We start from the raw sequence: 18,488 nt of genomic DNA on the forward strand, positions 1-18,488 counted from the left end.
ACGGTATGGTGTTAGCTTGTGGTCACTCCCTGCACGACTAGATATACCTAGATATACATATACCCCCAGAGACTGATACAAGAACAATACCGTCTTCATATCTCTCTTGTCTGGTTTCAGAAATGAGACTGGTCTCATTTCTGGTTTTGGTTCCTGGTTTGATACTCTTTCTGTCTGGGCAGCCTCAATCCACTCTAATGTCAACGGGTGCTTAAAGGTCTCAATAGCCTCTTTAAGTAATTAAAAGAGATGATTCAGCAATTTTCATACAAACGTTAATCACTTTCTACCACAGAGGCGAGAGAATGCTTTAAATTGTACCAATTTGTGAAGAACTCTTTGAACATTATTTATGTTGTCTGTCTTCCCCTGAGTGCTCTTTTGTTTTTCACACATGACCCTGACAGCATCTGCCAATAAAATGCCTCTTGGATAATGGGATGACACATGGAAAGCTGGTAGTTTCCACTAGAGCCACCCCAAAAATGTTCTATGAAGAAAACAGAATGAGAAGGAGGAAGTAAAATGTGAAAACCAGACTTGTAGAAAACGGCTCACCTCACCTCAGCTGAACCACCAGACATGAGAATAAAGACTGATAATGGCAACACATACCCCTGATGGTACCTTTCTGGACCCAACACACATGATCAAGCCTCGAGGTTGGATCCACTTACCCGCCAAGAGACTCGGATGCTCTGGGAGGAGAGGGCTTCCAGCTGCACCTCCTGAGGGGGTCCATCAGGAGCTGAGATCACATTCGCCAACATGTACACATTATAAAACTGGATACATTCAACAATCTCAACTATTTTCCAGAGGCTAACAACATTGTTCTGAAATAAACAGTCTGAGTTTGGCTTCTTTAACAAATGTGACGGTTGTATTTATAGGTGGCTTCTGCGGGTGAGGAGACGTTCTCTGTGGGGTGAGGGTGCAGAGAGATGAAGGTAAAGGGGGGAGGAAGGGGGTCCAGCCTCAGTCTATAGTGTGACATTTACTACTGAGGCCGCTAATTGACAATTTCTGCTTTTAATGCGGGGTCAGCGTGTGTTCAATAATGCAACAGAGCCAACGGGGCTGATGTCACCAGGCTGTTAATGAATCGACTCAGCTGGCCCTTCACCTCCTTTTGCCTCTCGTCTTTCACTCGCCCTTCGCTCACAAGCTTTTTGTTGCTCTGATTTGTCGTGTCATAGTACCAAATCTACTCTCGTTAGTGTACCTGCATATGGTTTATGCACCACAGAGTAAGAGTGAACAGCGAGTGTGTGAACCATGTGTGCGTGACAGTGTCAGTTCATTCCTCACCCGCTTCGTCCGTGGTGATGGTGAGCTCGTTGCTGGCCTCGCTCTTGCCGATCAGGTTCTTGGCGAACATGCGGATGTTGTAGGTGGAGGAGGGGTGGAGGTCGATGATGGTGGCCTGGTTGAGCTGGGGTGAGACATCTTTGGTCTTTTGAGCGGTGTCCCAGGAGGCTGTGAAGGGGAGAGGGGGCGAGGTTTATTGGGGTCGCCGAAGTCATGGGAGATGTCAAAGCTAAGTGTATTAGGCCGGGTGATATCAAATCACATCACCGGGACAAAGTGAAAGCAGGGATAATCAACCAAAACACATCTCAATCAAACGCATTGTATGATCATGCCGTCTAATCTTTGATATAAATGTCTTTTCTGGTACCTGATTTGTTCTTGCTTTCAATGTCGAAGCCTGTGATTGGGCTGTTGCCATCAAAACCCATAGTCCAGCGCAGTGCGATGGTCCTGTCCTTCACTTCTCTGATCTCCACCTCTGGGGGGTCCGGGGGCTCTACAGGGAAAAACGGTGATCGACACTTTGTTATTTCAGTGATAATGAACTTCAAAATGGCAGGTAAAGACGGGCAGAATGGAAAAACGGCATTGTCTGCTGAGGAAGGTGAAGTCATACCTTGCACTGTGAGCTGTATGATTCCTCTGTCTTCCCCAAAGGAGTTGATGGCGTGGCAGGAGAAGAAGCCGGAGTCCTCCCTCACTGTGGGCATGATCTGATGGAGGCCGACCAATGAGAGGAGTTTACATAAAGAAATACTATGCAGGTGGTGTCCACTGGTCACTGGCTTCCGTGAAGACTGATATATTGTATTTCAATCATGGAAAAACAATTAAATGAGCAGTAAACACATTCTAATAAAGTACAAAATAAATAATAATAATATATATATATATATAATGTGTAAAAGGAGACAATACAATATATAGCCCTGAATTGAGTTATACACTTCCAAGTGTCACAGCCTCCTACCTGCAGGGTGGAGATGACCTCGTCGCCCACCTCCTTGACAGAAACCACATAGCGGCTGGTCTCAGGGTTGATGATGCGTTCCTCCTTCTCCCAGCGTACCATGATGGGTTTCTCACCGTGGGCCGTGCAGCTCATCTTCTTCTCCTCGCCCTGCGTGGCCAGCGTGGTGTTGGGGTAGGACGTGATCATGGCAGGGACTGGGGACAGAAGTGGAAGAAGAGGAAAGGAAGAGAAGGAGATATGGTGTTAGATCTATTATCTGGATGGTTATAGGTTATAAGGACGAGCAGAGGACCCATTTCTCCAGTTCAAATAGTTGATGACCATACCAGAGGGGGTCCATATTAAATAAAGAAATTAGACATTACAAAATAAATAATCCTGAAAAATATATAGTCAAATATAAATTTATAAATTGTGAAATAATTATAGACATTACTAAAAGATTTAGATTACACATTATTATTTCAAAATGCTCATTTTTTCAAAAGACTGCTTTTATTTAACAATTGTATTTTTCTCAATGTCATTCTTTGTTCATCATGAACTCAAATTTCTCTTTTAGTGAGTTCAACAATCTAACCGGCTAATACAGAGTTACTGAGTAACATTTAATGGTTTAATTCAGCTACAATACAGCTTTGTTCAGAGCATACACAACTGACAGAAGAACCAGATGAATCTGAAGGCAAAACTACATTTGTGAAGTGTTTGACAAATCTCAGGTTGCCTGGTTGCCAACCACTTTTAAAAGATGTTGTTGAGTCCTGTAATGCAAAAAAAGGAGCTGACTAATTGTCTAAAATAAAGTCTAAATTGTTCCATGTTTTACAGCAGCTGCGTGAAAAAACAACAACAATAGAGTATTCCCAGCATTGAGAATGTAACTGAACGTACAGCTTCCCTTTCAGCGTGTATCTTGTATCTAAGGGCCCTAAATGGTACATTGATGCTTTAACAACACTCTGAAGACCCCACACTAAACACACACTAACGACATGCATGCCTCATTACACCCACAGCAGAGTGTATAACAACCCCTTGCTCCCAGATGATCACACACACTCACACTCACACACTCACACACACACGCACGCTAGTGCAAGCATACAAATGTGAGTTCTTGCATTTAAACACACAGACACACACACACACACACACACACACACACACACACACACACACACACACACACACACACACACAAACACACAAAGCGTGACTTCAGCGATGTGATGGGAAGTGTCAGGCAAGAGGTTGCAAACATTTAAGCCTCATCTCTTATTCACTCGGCAGCCATTTGGGGCTCGGCTACGGAAAAAGAACGCTGATTTATTTTGCATGACAAGTATGAATTTTTTGTGAGACACATTTGGAAAAGTGAGCAGGGAGAGGGAAAAAAAGGAAGAAGCTCTAGCTTTATTTAAACGTTATCGTTTTAGTGCACAGCTGCTTTTCATTTGTGCAGAGCGAGCGGCTCAGAGGTGGCACAGGGCGATGTTGTTGACACCGTGCGAGGCGACAAAAAGCAAAGACGAAGAAGATCGAGACGCTACACGTTGTAGAGGATGTCTCACAGCATCCAGGCTCTGGAGGGGAAGTACAGCCGTTGAGTGAACATTTACAAAAAGGAACATATCTAGAAATAGATAGTGTGATATTTTATGTTTTCTTTGCTCAAAATACTAATAAAAAAATGTCCCTACATGTTTTTTTTCCTACATGTGTGTAGAACAATAATACCCCAAAGGGGCAAGTCTGAGCATGATCAGCTGGTGATTTGAACCAACTGGTGTCGACCAATCGGTGTGTGTGTTGAGGGGGGAGTGATGGGGGTTGGGTTTTCATTTCACAGCCAATCAACGCGGTGGGTCTTCCTCGCTGCCGGTCACGCCCGAATACAGAGCTCTTTAGTTGGGAGGGGCAGCAGAGAAAAATAGATCTCATTGATTGAAACAAGACACAAGCATCGCAGGCGTTATATCATTGTAGGAAAGTGACAACAAATCCACACTTGAGCACCTCGGTACATTAAAGGACAGATCGATACATAGGTAAAATAAATTAAGTTGAAAAAGAAACTGTAAAAACTGAAATTGAACCATTGGAGAAAATGTTAATTTATTGTTGATCCCAATCATTGATCATCACCACTGTTCATTTGTTTTTTTCTAAATCAGTTACAGACATCAGCATATAGAAAAAAATCAATTTGCAGGTTTGTATATCATGTGATGTGCTTCTCTGACTTCTGAAGTCACATTTATTTTTGAATATGTGAGCCTGCAATTAATGTGACGCAAACATCGAACTAAATCTATTTTACAACGCGACATCTTGAATGTGTAGGAAGGCGGAGACGCAAATGCAAACAGTGAGGGTGTCTACGCAACATGAAGAGGCCTCAGAAACGAGGCGCACGCAGTTTGTCAGCTTGTGTCTATGTATATGCATGTGTGTATAAACGTGTGTGTGTGTGTGTGTGCAAGAAGCCCAGCTGAGCCAGCCCTGAGGCGCACGTTGTGGCCCTGTAATTGTTGTGTTTGATGTATTTCTTTAATATCCAGTGGAATTATGGGAACGGGACGACGGGGAGGAGTGACGAGAGACGGAGAAAGAAAAGAAATAAAGAGGCAGAGAGGAGGTGAGGGAGGAAAGAGGGAGTCCCCCGTCTCATTAGGCATCAGCTCCCCTGACATCTAATTCAGCCTTGAACACAACATATCGGGCAAAGCGCACAGCAAAGCACACAGCCGGACAGAAAAGGGGGATTTCAGCACTGTGAGCCACTTTGAATCATCTCGCCTTCATCTCACCGTTGAAATCTTTGCTCATATATCGCATTGTAATATTAATAACTTGCTGTGTGCACACGTCTGGAGAAATACTCCTTTATAAGACGTATTGACACGCTCAGATGAAGCATAAGTAGGCAGCACTGTAATAAACTAAAATAGTGCTCACTGCCACAGCACTGCTCCTCTTCAGAAAGCAATGTGTGATGTGTTTATGGTGGGAGAAGCGAGGATGATGGCGGATGACAAACACGTTTATTTTCCTGGAAAATATGGGGCTTTATCCGCAGATTGCGTTGGCAAAGAGGAGAGAAAACATCCACAATACAGCGCTTGGAAAACCTGCGAATACCAAGCAGAGTGAGCGATGTGCGTTCTCAATGTGTGTTTCATGTGGAGGTGAGGAGAGCCCTGTTCCTCCACAGCAACCCAGAGGGCAGTGATGATACGCTTAAGCCTGCAGGGGATTGTGGGGGATAGGCTGGCTGCTGATAGGCTACTCCCGTGAGACAAAAGCACCACTCCCTCCCTCCCTTCTCCCAGGCTCCCTTTCACCTGGCCAGGTTACCATGCCAACCAGCGTCGGACAGTCTCTCCTCTCTCCACCTCGCCTCCCTCCTGCCTCTCTCTCTCTCTCTCTCCCCAGTCTCCACTCTTTGAAAAAAGGGCCATTTCTAGTAGCCAGGAATAGAACATGGACCTGCCATTGATTTTCACAGGAGTATGATGATGATTACACAATCACGCCCTGAATGTCGCAATGCAGGGCCAAAAAAAAAAAAAAGATACAAAAAGAAAATGTTACTAGTGTCTCTAACTGGTGGTGGTAGTAATGTGGAAAACAGAATTAGTCAAATGGAGGAGTCAGGAGAATAATAACAACACGTAATTACAGCAGAACGGCTACTCCTTCAGTGTGGGGCAATTCATCTGTGATCAAAGAACGAGAGCAGAGAGACCGTCTCACGCGTTCAATGAGATGGGATGAAAAGGGATTACGTTGTATTTTTACGAGGCATCATTTGAGGCAGCTTAATTGTTAATAACGACCAAAAGGAAAGGACTTCATCAAGCTCCATTTTGGAAGTCAGATGAGGTTACGAGGTGTCTGATGTTTGTAATGCACTATTTTCTTGATCGTCCGTATCTGACGGTCAAAGTTGAACCCTACAAAGTGCTGACATTTTTTAATTAAAACAAAAAACAAAAACACCCCTCCGGTGTGCCATCTTCTCGCCTGATGAGCTGGCGTCATGACAGTATCGCCCACGTTGAGCGCGCTGGCATGCGAGCCTACATTTCATCCCACACTGTGTCACCGACTGCCTGGCTGGCCAGCGTTCGCCACAGGGCACTGTGGCTCGGCGGGGCCACGAGGGGCCGGACGAGCCGAGATGCGTATAGCTCCCTGGCCCCGGGGCCACACTGTAAGTGGGCTGGGGAGGAGACGGTGTGGATGGGATGCGGGCGCTCTGCAGCAGTAGCACAGAGATGACTGGTTCACTGGCCGCCTGCAATGTACTGAAATAATTCTCTTAGCTGCACAATTGGCTTGGACGTGGAGCATGAACCAATGATACCAACACACTGGGCGGGCTTCTGTGGAGAGGTGGGAGGGAGGAAACGGGGGCGGGGGATGCAGATGAGTAAATAGGATGAAAGAAACGGAGATCACAGGAAGAGGGGACTTCCTTATGCTCGTCTGAAGGACGTCGCGCTCCGGAGGCCGCTCAGTGACCACAAGGACGTTTAACCCTTCTCTTCAGTGAAGCCTCATTAGATGCTCTGCCCTCCCCACCTGTGTCTGCCAACATTATGATGTCTAATAGGCTTGATTGGTCTTAATTGGTCCTGATAAACATTGAGTGGCTGTTGACTGACTCTGATAGCATCCGCTGTGGATTGGTAATGAATTGACTGAAGTGCGTCTGTTTCGGCGGTGGGGCTACTTGACTGGAAATTGCACCAAAAAAAAAACCATTTGTTTAAGCCCCCAACTGCAACTGGTGTCAAGACAAGCTGATTACTCCTCCTATAAAGAAGCGCAACCTCATCCTGGTGCGGTGGGTGCAAGCCATTTCTACTGGCGGATGATGCATGGTGTATTATGACGAGGCACCAGCCGAAGCGCAGACGCTCGTCACAATGAAAGTGCCAAGCTAGGACATCACAATAGCGGCAATTTATTTCCCTGGGAGTCCGCCACAATAGCCTGGCGGAGAGGGATCTATCTGAAGCGCTGCATTAGCCGCGCGGCTCATTACTCTTTTGTAATGTCCCCCCCCCCCCGTATCTGTGCCTTTACATTACGCCTTTTGCATCGACGCGTGTGGTGCTTTGTGTCTCTGTGTGTGCGTATGGGCCTCGCCCGCTCACCTGTGTCACACACACACGACCCGACAGCCTCTTCGGCATGCATGCGTCTATACCGCACATCAATCAATAGATTGAATCTATTGTTTTTTTTTCTTCCACTGTTTATTTACTCATGCATCAAGCCCCACTCGGACAGCCAATAATACACAGCGAAGATCATACTATCCATCACGTGAGGACTTCGCCGTGCGTGTGCCTCCCTAATTGGCTCCTAAGCCTCTTAAGTAGCTGCCGCTGCTCAAGTGGTGGAGGCTGGCCTGGATAAACAACGGAAAAACCCCAGCACAGAGTGTACAGAACATCACCGCGTCCAACATTACCGAGCATTACGGCCTCGGACGCTGCTCAGCGCTCGGCCTGTTAAGCACATGGAGAGGCTTTAAAGGGTTCCTGAGCTTGTTGTCTGAACACGTGCGCGCACACACACACACACACACACACACACACACACACACACACACACACACACACACACACACACACACACACACACACACACACACAGGGGAGGCAGGATGAGGTGTGGCTCCCCTGGCGCCCGGGGAGATTCGGGTTACCACAGAGAGCAAAGAGACACAAATCAGGACAGCACAACTATCACAACAACAACCTGACACTTCAGGAGCAGAGCATGCAGCTTAGGGACTGCTGACACGCACAAACACAAAGCCCCGAAGACATAAAGAGACAAAGATCAATAATGCGTGCATAAAAAAAGACTCTCGTAGTGTATTTGTTTTTCCAGGATCATGCCACACAGGGATCTGGTTAGTGTACACGTCTGCCACACCAGTGAAACTAGTTCTCAAAATCTAAATGCAGAAGCAGTTGCATTGAGTGACCAAACTTTGCCTGTGCAGTAATCAGATTACCATGACAGGAGAGCAGTAAATCCTCACACTGAAAAGTAAACATAGAAAACAAAGAAATGTCACCACATTTTTAGTTTACTGGCTGCAATCTGCTCTGTAAGCTAATTTATGCTAATTATTCTGAGCACGGTACAAAGAAGTTTTTTTTTTCTTTCCATAAAGTGGCTCTCCACCTGTTCTGTGGTTTTATCAACCATGAAACGCCACAGCTGACTGTTGGGCTGCAATAGTGTACACCAGGTGTTCTCAACCTTCTGTAACTTTCTCATTGTTTTCCGAGGACCACCTTTTCAAAGAGAAAAGCGCAACATGAAGACAAAAGGAGAAGAAAATAAACTGGGCTGTGAACATTTAAAGCCTCAATGACCTGTCACTGCCTGCCATTATGAATCTGCATTTAATAAACTCGTATTTCCTCACCAAAATGCTTTGGAGCTCTTACTGGCGCAGGGTCAGAAAAGGGGCCGCTGACTCTAGCTAACGGTGGCTAAAGACGCAAGTCTCTACCTGGACATTTGCCGTGATTGCCGTGGTTACATTCAAACGTAATGGGTCATTGAAACTGTGCTTTGTTTGAATTACTAGTATTTAATTAGTTCTTGAGCACATTTAGATATGAAAATAATTAGCTTTGTAAATGATCCCCCCACCATTCGGCAGTAACTGCGCTCGACTGGATGGAGCACCAAGTGAGAAAAGCTAACTTTTAGAATTTGGTAAAATAAAAATGAGGTTAGCAACATGGAGTACATCGGATTCAATCTACAATCAGCGATTTTATGTTTTTAAATGTAAGTGAAAGGAAGAAATACAATTTAGAAGCTTGCTAATCAGCAAGGACTTAAAGAGTAAAAAGCTCTTTCTCCAGTCAAAGGTAAGGATTTACAACAACTTCAGACCACGGAGGACTAATCACCGGTAGCATCCTACTGTGGGAACCTTCAAAAGATATTTGATTGTAAATCCCACTTGATTGTCTGAAGAGAATGTACTGAGAGACTCTGAGCATGTCTGTCTGTGAGGGAGCGTGATCGTCAGACAGGAGGGGTCATGAAGGAGTGGTAGCCTATTTTGGCTGCAGCTGGCAGACAGTGAGACACTCAGCAGGGGAGCAGAGCTCTGCTCTGGCTTGATAAGAGCCACGGGGGCATAAGCCTCTTCTCGCAGCGACTGATCAAAATGAGCGCCCGGCCCCGGCGGACTGGCTCCAGATCACACTCGCACATGCAAATCCACAAGCACGGGCACCAGCTCAGACTCAGAAATACATGCGACGCGGCCTTTTCTCACAGATAGAAGGATGTAGACGGTTAAATCTATGCTTTTAGCGTCTCTCTTTGGGAACATACACAAATAATTATGTATTAGACTCCCATGGTTTATTAAGTGCTCTTTCAACCTGAGGAGGGCAGTATTCATATAGACAAAAAGGGTTTGCTTATTAAAATCACTTTGTAGTAAGCAAGAGAATTGCATGACTTTGAAAGCCACTCTTCAAAAGAAAGCACAAGATTTCTGTCTTGTGATTTTGATTGTACAGTTCTGAGCTCGATAAAATCACCGTAAAAGTCTTTTGTTGTTCCTGGTCATGATCCGTTATTAGTTCAAACTTGAAAAGATAAATCCATAGCTGTGCTGCATGTATGTGTGAGGGTGATGAGTGTTAGCTCCACTCCTTTGATCATGTGATTGGTAAAAAGAACACTGCAAATATAACGTTGCTCAGGCACAAAGAGGAGGATATATATATAGATATATATCTATATGTATATAGATATATATATATATATATATATATATCTATATACATATATATATATAAGAGATGTAGGGAACATGGATAACCCATTCCTCCTCTAACCCTCTTTTTCCCTTTTCCCCTCCATCCCTCAGCCCGCTTTTCCACATGGCAGCTCCTGCCTCCATGCAGAATTCAAGGCGTAATGGAGGGGAGCTAAGTCCTTGGCCACACAGCGGATAAATGCTGTACTTTCTGCGAGAGATGCCGTGGCGCTGGCTATGCACGTTGCTTTCGTGGGATTCATTCAGGCAGAAAGCACAGAGCGGGCACCGTGACGGCATCTTGCTGGTGGCCTGACTGTCGCGGACAAAGCCGACTCAACTCACTTAACCTTTGTGCTTTAGAGTTAACTTTTTTACTTTAATGTCACCGGCAGCATTGAGCATGGGAAAAATAATAAAATGAGTTGTGCAAAGCTGGCCTTAAGAGTACACTACACACAAAGACAATCTAATGCAGACAAGTTTCACGTTTACGTTCTCAGGTTTTGGGTGGTGAGACTTACTTTTCACATTGAGATACATGGACTTGCTGACATCAGCTCCAACGTCGTTGCTGACTCTACACAGGTAGAAGCCGCTGTCTTCTTCCAGCACATGCTTGATGAACAGAGAGCCGTTGACCAGCACCTCGATGCGGAAGCCTGAGTTGAGGGCGATGGGTTTGAACTGAGGGACGCCGGCGCCTGTCAGAGGGCACAGAGTGAGAGTCGATCAGGATCAGGCCAAAATACAGGGAAACATACGCCGGCTAGTTACATTTTTTCTCCCTTCATCACAGACAAACCTCGAACAAAATTCTTAATATAAAGGATACATAAAGTGCCTCATCAGATTAAATTAGTTAGTTTATGAGTATAACTCTTTGTATGTGGTAAGCGGGGGAGCAAACAGTTCTTAGACCGTGGTGGAAACGTTTTCTTTAAAGGCTAAACGCCAACATATATGGACAGAGGCAGAATATTTCATTACATTTTGGATACGATTATCTTTTTATCCAATCAAGTTTGTAAGTTTGGAAAAATCACAGGAGTGGGAAACCATCCTAAGCGCTCACCACTGGAATATAACTCTACAAATAGTAAAATACGATTCAATATTTCCACTATATTCACTCTGCCACTACTACAATTTCACATGGTCATTCATAACCTCTGCTCTCGTGTTTCACCAAGGGAACTTCTTTTGCATCACACTGCTTGTGTACTCACTGCTTTGTATATCCTTAGTAGTTTATGGTTAAAGCTACAATAGATATTCACCAGATGCCAACCTTGTAAACTGTGTTTTACCATTGTATATTACTACAATGTATTCATTAGTGGAGATATAGCGTCTGTGGGTGGGTTGAGGTTGTAATGGATGTCTACGTCCACGCCTGTGGCTCTCTGAGGCTGTAATTAAGACACAGTGCTTACAACTAAATGCTATTGTCAGCAAGCTGACATGCACAGAGCGTAATGCTTACAGGCTGATGTTTAGCAGGAATAATGTTGGTCACCATCTTTGTTGAGCATGTTTAGCATTCAAACCTTTAATAATTTAGCAAGTATTTGGTCATGAACCATAGTAGTGAACGGATGATGACCTGATGATGGCGCTGGGTCAGAGGATCGCTAAAGTTATTACAAAACCAGGATTACATGAATGTGTGTATCAAATGTCAGCCCTTCCAACAGTGCTAGTACATTGAAAGCAATGAATATTCATGTGAATGCAGATCCTTTTTGTTTTCAAGAATCGCTTGTGTCCAGCCAGGATGGGATCATGTTAGTTGAGTAGTTACATAATCTCTCTCCCGGAGAACAGAAAAGCTCTTGCTTCTCATCTCACAGTGCTTGTGTGGACTTAAGGTGGGTGTTATTATGCGTTCAACCTCAAGGCTGTGGACATTATATTTGTTGTGTTGGCTTTAAAAAACAACAACATCTATCACGGAGAAAACGCTTGCCGTAGGACAGGGGAAAAAAGTCTGAACATATAATCCGGCGCGATTGTCAAAAGACAAGTTATCCAGTTAAAAGACTTTGAAAACACGTCCAACACTTTCACCGATACCTGGAAGGGACAGCTGTGTGTTACCACATGTAATACATGTGTGAGCGCGTGTTGAAAAGGCACATGTACATGCGTGTGTCGCGCTGTACGCTTACCTTTAGAGTACTCCCACTGGATGGTGGGAACAGGATAGCCTTCAGCTGAGCAGTTGAGTATCACCGCCTTTCCGTAGATGCCGTCCTGGTCCTTCGGTTGCACCACAAATTTGGGAGGAACTGCAAGTCAAGTAGACGTTACATTACACTTATTTATCACAACATGCACTGATTACCAACAGCTCACTTTGAAAGAAATATCTCGAGGTCTTTCACAAACCAATCCTCAGTCATAAGTGTTTGTCATTGTATTCAGGCAGAAATATCAAGGACCAATATAAACCTGACAGATAATAGTGGAAGAACTAGTCATTTGGATTAGATACTGACACCCACCACTTAGCAGCAAAAAGACACAAGGGTCTCTGCTTATACCTTCTAACCAACCCGCTTCTCTGCCCCGCCTCCCCTTGACTCACCTCGGACGATGAGTTGGCTCTGGTGCTCCACGGCGGCGGCCTGGTTGCGCGCGATGCAGGTGTAGTTGCCGTTGTGATTCAGCGTGAGGTTGGAGACCCGCAGGGAGCTGGTGAAGTCGATGTTGTCGATAGTGACACTCAGGCTGGCCGGGATGGGCCGGCCGTCCTTCTGCCAGGTGATGAAGACGGGCTGGTCACCGGACATGACCACGCAGGGGATGAAGACTCGCTGGCCGATGGAAAACCGAGGGAACTCAAACGGGTGGATGGTCGGTGGAACTGGGGATGAGACGTTCAAATTAAAATCGCAGGAGTTTGACCAGCATACGTTCAATTTAGGTTAAACAAAAGAAAATGTGGCTCAAAACGTATTGAGTTTTACTTCTTTTGTCTGGTATAATACCATTGTTTAGCACTTTGTGACTTATGTCAAATGTACATATAAAAACACTATATAATAAATCACACTCATTAGTCACAATTCTTCACCACCTAGTTCCTCATGCTGTGATTTTTCAGGAACGAGAGAAATATTGTTTTACCTCCACCCACGTGGAGCGGCTGAATTCTCACTCAAACAACATGCATGGAATCTCTCTCACGGTCTTTCGCTCTCTGGGGACACCGTAGCCATCGTGAGAACCAGATGCTTTGGAAAATGAATTATTTAAAATAACATTGGAATAAGCTGCTCTTCAGCGCTTATTTAATTCACAACAAAATAGGCATAATAGGCTCCTGGGGATTCCCTCTCGGCAGCGCTGGAATGCTAAGCAGCCGAGAGGCAAATTAGCCGAGGCGGAATGGCGGCGTAGCTTTGTCTACGCCGTGTGCCCCCCCCCCACCCGCACACTTGTTAGCACGTCAAGACCCGCCAGAGAGAGGGTGGGGGTGTTGCCCATTCCGACATTTCAAATCATGCAGCGTCATTGAAGAAAGAAAGCCATCTGAGGTCATCATCGCCCGGGCTCAGCTGAGCGCCGCTGCATATTCAGATGAGTCCCAGATAAGCTGGCCGGGATGATGGAGATGGCGCTTCGCTATCAGTGATGCGAGTGTGTTTTCATTACAGGTTGTGAGTATACAAATACCCGTCTGTCTATCTGTGTTTTCTGCGACAAGGAAATGTAAAGATACTAAGGCGATGCTTTAATGTGTCTTTTAAATGCGATGAGCGGCCTGTACGGCAGATGGAGAGACACAGTGTCAGTGTGAGGACTGATAAAGCGATTCTGTCTTGGTATCCAAGAGATTAATGATGGAGTAAACATGAAGGTACTGGCGTATGATGCCGTACACCTTAAATAAATGGCCCTAAGCTTCTTACTTGACACTTCAGGTTGATAATAATCCTGATGGAGTATTATGACTACACACAGCCACCTAAATCTAATGCTATTTTTCTAAAAATAAAGTCCCGCGTTGAGTCATGAACTGGAACTGAGGTTCATACCTTTCACAGTAACGTAGACGCTCTGGTGTGTGGAGAGCTGTGGCTGCACCAGCACGTTGCACGTGTATTCGCCTTCATCCACGTCCTTCTGCACGTCAAACAGCTTCAGCGTGCCGTTGGTCTCGAAGGCCCGCTGCCGGTGGTTGTACGGCAGCAAATTGGAGTCCTTGTACCACTTGATGGAGTAGTACGGGTAGCCAATGACGCGGCAGTGGATGTACATGTCCCGCCCAGCGATGGCAGTGAGGTTTTTCATTGGTCTGATGCTGGCAGGCCCTTGAAGGACACATTGGAGAGACAACTCTCTTAAAATGATTTTGAGGCAGGGGGGGGGGTGCTATAAAAGACAGCTGTGCTGTGTTTTGTGTGTTTTCAGGACACCACTATTATGCCGCTTACATGCCTTGATTCATTCTGACAGCAACAAATCAAAACATTGCCTCGATTGATTAAAGGGGCTCCAGACCGCCTGACTACGAATTCATCATGGGAAGTCGAAGAAAAAGGAAATCATTACCAGTGGACCCGTTCTGCTCTGCTCTGTTTTGTTTTCCTCCATTTGCCTTGTGAGAACCAGGGACTCATGTACCCTTCTATTCGAGCCTGTAGTGAATATTACCTTGCGCTGCCACCTCTTCGGTGCCGCCTGTGATTGCCTCTGACAAGCATTAGAGTGGAATGTTCCCTCTCTCCACTCATGAAGCTATTATCAAAACCATTACTCATGTTGCCAGCTTTCGCACACACTTGTGAAAAACCAACAGAATAACCAATGGGCTTCCATAGCTCAGTGTCTATCAGGGAAATGGACTATTAGGCTTCTCTTTAAAGCACTATAGAAGACAGTTTAACTAGGCTCTGTAGTGTACTTTGAGCACAAGCCTATCCTGGGTTGCTACTCTCTTTAGCACGATTAAGGAGCCAACGATGTGAGAAACAGTCATTACACTTTCTCTGCAATGGCACCTGTGGAGATTTATCTTCATTGCTTGGCTGCATTCAGCATCCACGGACCCTCGCTTAAGGGCTGGAGGATCGCCCTATTTAGCCTTACAACATGCAAGAGTGAACACAATCAAATTAAACCAATCAGTGCACAGAAAGTGCCATTCCCCATCTGTAATAGAGAAATACTAATAGCCTTGAAGCAAGTACAGCAAAGCTTTAGCATCCCGGTATTACCGCTACATGACAACAAGCAACCCAGCCAACCATGTCCCTGTAGAGAACAGATAGCACTACAGTCATACACGGGAGCTAACACTAAATCACCCTAATGGCGCCCCAATATAAAGCTATCAGCAGGTGTTGGGTAGGATGCGGGGCATTAGAAAAGTCAACGCTGACAGCAGTGACTGATGATAAGAGGATCCAGTGCAGGAGGCTGTCCAAGTATCTGTCGCATTCTGAGCACTGAAGCTCCAATATCAAGTTTCTAAGGGGAAATACTAGCAGCGGATGACTAAAAATAAAAAATAATTGGCAAATTGAGTCAGGCCTTCTTTTAACATCTGCACAGCCCACTTTAAACATAGCCAATTCAAAACAGAATAAATCAAGACATGTTGTGTATATGTGATGGTGTGTTGGAAGAGTTGATCTGACAAGCACCTCTTACGTTTATTCGCGCCTGGTAGGAAACTGTGCCGGCCGAGTTGTTGCAGATGCAGCGATACACCCCTCCGTCGGGCACCTGGGTCTGGCTGATGTTGAGGTGGCTGACCGCGTGGCCCTCGCCGTTGGTGTAGTGGGAGATGCGGTGGCGGCTGTCCCGCACCACGGGATCGTCGTCCAGGGTCCAGGTTACCCGGGGCTCCGGCGTGCCCTTCACCGTGCACGACAGCGACACAAACTCGATGATGTTGTAGACCTTCTCGCTGAACGAAGCCAGGATCTTGGGGGTGCCATCTGGGTAGTGGAAGGAGATACACAAGCTTCATTTATAATGTTGATATTCAACTTTGAAAGAAAACTTCTGCAGAGCTTTTATTTTACACGTCTATTCATTCTGGTTAAATCTGGTATGTCTGCACACTTTCAGATATAGATTAGATTACACTAAAGTTATTAGTATTGTGCTGTTTGTAGAATTAGATTCCAATGGTGTCTGAGTAAGTACGAAAGACACATTATTTTAATAAAAAGACAGATCTTTTCAGAAATTCAAAACCTGTTTTCATCAAACAAAATATTCTGCTTCAATCCACATTTTCCTTTAAAAAACTACATTTTCACTGCGGTTCACTCTCCTGCTTGCTGCACACAAAAGGGAGCCAGCACCTGTGTTAACAGTGTGGTCCAGCAGCAATCTAACATTAATACAATTATCTTTTCCCGATTCTTTTAGGGTGATGATGTCATGAAACACTACGGCAGACATTCAAAGTGTCATTAGAAAACCTCAATAGAAGATTCAAATGTTTAAAAGGAAAGATATTCAGTCCAGCCCTAACAATAGATCCTTTTAGAAATGACTCTATTCAGATTTCTTTTTCATGGCAATACATTAATGTCCGCTGCATGAAAAGCTAAATCAGAGTGTAAAACAGATTAATAGAGCTCCTTTCTCTGGCTCCACGGCTTCATTGATTATCAATATTCTCCTTACATTGGCGTGGTCATGGGAGCAGACACTGCAGCAACCTGGCTTGTGTAACACTATGCAAGCCGCTTCCAGAAAATCTAATAAAGCTGAGCTGTGCTGCAGCACTCAGTACCACATGTACACTGTCTGGAGTTGAACATGAACACACAGACACACAGTTCGGATGCATACACAAATACATGAACACACAATCCAAAAACCTTGTACATGCAAAGTACTGTATGATTACTGCTCCCGCTCACATCTCCAGTAAGATGACTGTGAATTCTGACCTTCCAGTATGACTTGAACGAAGTCCTGGGCGGACATCTTGGCGTGTCTGGCGAAACACTGATAGGCTCCTCCATCGCTCTTGGCCATGCCGGCCATGACCAGGTTCTCCCTGTTTTGGCCTGTCATGCGAACGCTGTTACTGGGGTAGATGAGCTCTCCGTTGCGGTACCAGGACAACTGGTACTCCTCGGAGCCGGTTACACTGCACGACAGTGACACCTGGCTTCCCACGCTGCCCTTCACCTTCCGCGGGCTCACCACGACCTTCAGTAGCTCTGCAGGTTAGGAATTGTTGGTATTATTTGTTTTTGAATATCACAAGGCACCATTAGAGAAAGATTAAAAATGCTACGTGTAGAACCATACATCATCAGCATCTTTAGCTTCCTAGCTTGCCAGTGTTACATTATACAGCTGCTAAAAGTCAAGCTAAATGACCACCAGTCCACGATACTGACCTTTTACCAGCAGCATGCCGGCCACCTCAGCATTGCCGTAGCCATTCCACACCTCACACACGTACGTCCCTGTGTCGCTGGACTGCGCTCTCTCGATCAGCAGGCCTGTCACACTCTGTCTGAAGCGAGTGTCGGGCTCCAGCGGCCGGTTGTCCTTTAGCCAGCGGTATTTGGGTGAGGGGTGCCCGGAGGCCTTGCAGGGCAACTCCACCCGATGAGACGCCATCACCTCGCGCCGCTCAAAGCTGTCCAGGATGTGTGGGGCTGAGTTGGCGGGGTCTGCAAGGGGTAAATAGGGGGTAGTCGAGGTTGGAGTTATTTCTGTTGTCACTTCTGAACCATTTCCAAACCTTAGTTCTGATGCCTATCAAGTAATATGTGGAGTTGAGACTCGGTGAAACGTAAACACATTTTTAAACATTTGACCAAAGTATATTTTTTCTTGCCCCTATACAAATTGTTTCATTTAACAGTGTCAAACCCCCCCAAAAAAACAACAAGGACTAAAGTTACAGGAATTGTCATGTTTAATCTTCATTTCAGTAAATGCTCTCAAACTTGCGGCAAACTGCACAATACATAGTTTGACCTAACATCCTGTTGTTCAACGCTCAACAGAGATGAGAAGGAAGAGAGGTGGCTCACTCCTTGGCTACCTTCATCATCAGCTGCGGAAAAATCAATGAATTTCATAACGTTTTCCCACCTATCCGATCCGGCGAGTTGCTAGATTTACGATGCCGACGTGGTCTTTTACTCGCCCTGAGCAATCCTCATTGTTGAGCCCTGTTTGTGTTTTTATTTACCCACTTCTACTGGTTTCTGGCTAAAAGCTAATATGTCTAAAATATCTACTGTGTGTGTCTAATGCTTCATGGTCATCATGTCGGCGGAGTGTGTAAAGAGGCAAACACTCGTGTTGTATTGTGAGTTTCTATGCGGCTCATGTTCAGGTATGGCATCCCCGTAATTCATGAAGGCTTAAAGTCACTTTAAACCC

General features: G+C 45.3%; 1 protein-coding gene across 2 annotated transcripts in view; it reads right to left on the bottom strand.

Moving 5' to 3' along the window:
• Nucleotides 1-18,488, bottom strand: part of LOC306754098 (cell adhesion molecule DSCAM-like) — a gene marked incomplete at both ends in the record, with an annotated part of 86,424 nt that overhangs the window by 11,641 nt on the left and 56,295 nt on the right. For both annotated transcript variants that reach the window (XM_079238007.1, XM_079238008.1), the window contains 12 exons: nt 678-748; nt 1,312-1,479; nt 1,682-1,810; nt 1,931-2,027; nt 2,285-2,481; nt 10,634-10,813; nt 12,281-12,400; nt 12,700-12,978; nt 14,153-14,428; nt 15,764-16,060; nt 17,030-17,305; nt 17,489-17,767. In XM_079238007.1, the coding sequence (XP_079094133.1) occupies nt 678-748; nt 1,312-1,479; nt 1,682-1,810; nt 1,931-2,027; nt 2,285-2,481; nt 10,634-10,813; nt 12,281-12,400; nt 12,700-12,978; nt 14,153-14,428; nt 15,764-16,060; nt 17,030-17,305; nt 17,489-17,767 (2,369 nt within the window). The remainder of the gene's footprint in view (nt 1-677; nt 749-1,311; nt 1,480-1,681; nt 1,811-1,930; nt 2,028-2,284; nt 2,482-10,633; nt 10,814-12,280; nt 12,401-12,699; nt 12,979-14,152; nt 14,429-15,763; nt 16,061-17,029; nt 17,306-17,488; nt 17,768-18,488) is intronic.

This window comes from Taurulus bubalis (genome assembly GCF_910589615.1).
Source record: "Taurulus bubalis genome assembly, chromosome: 2".
Lineage (NCBI taxonomy): Eukaryota > Metazoa > Chordata > Actinopteri > Perciformes > Cottidae > Taurulus > Taurulus bubalis.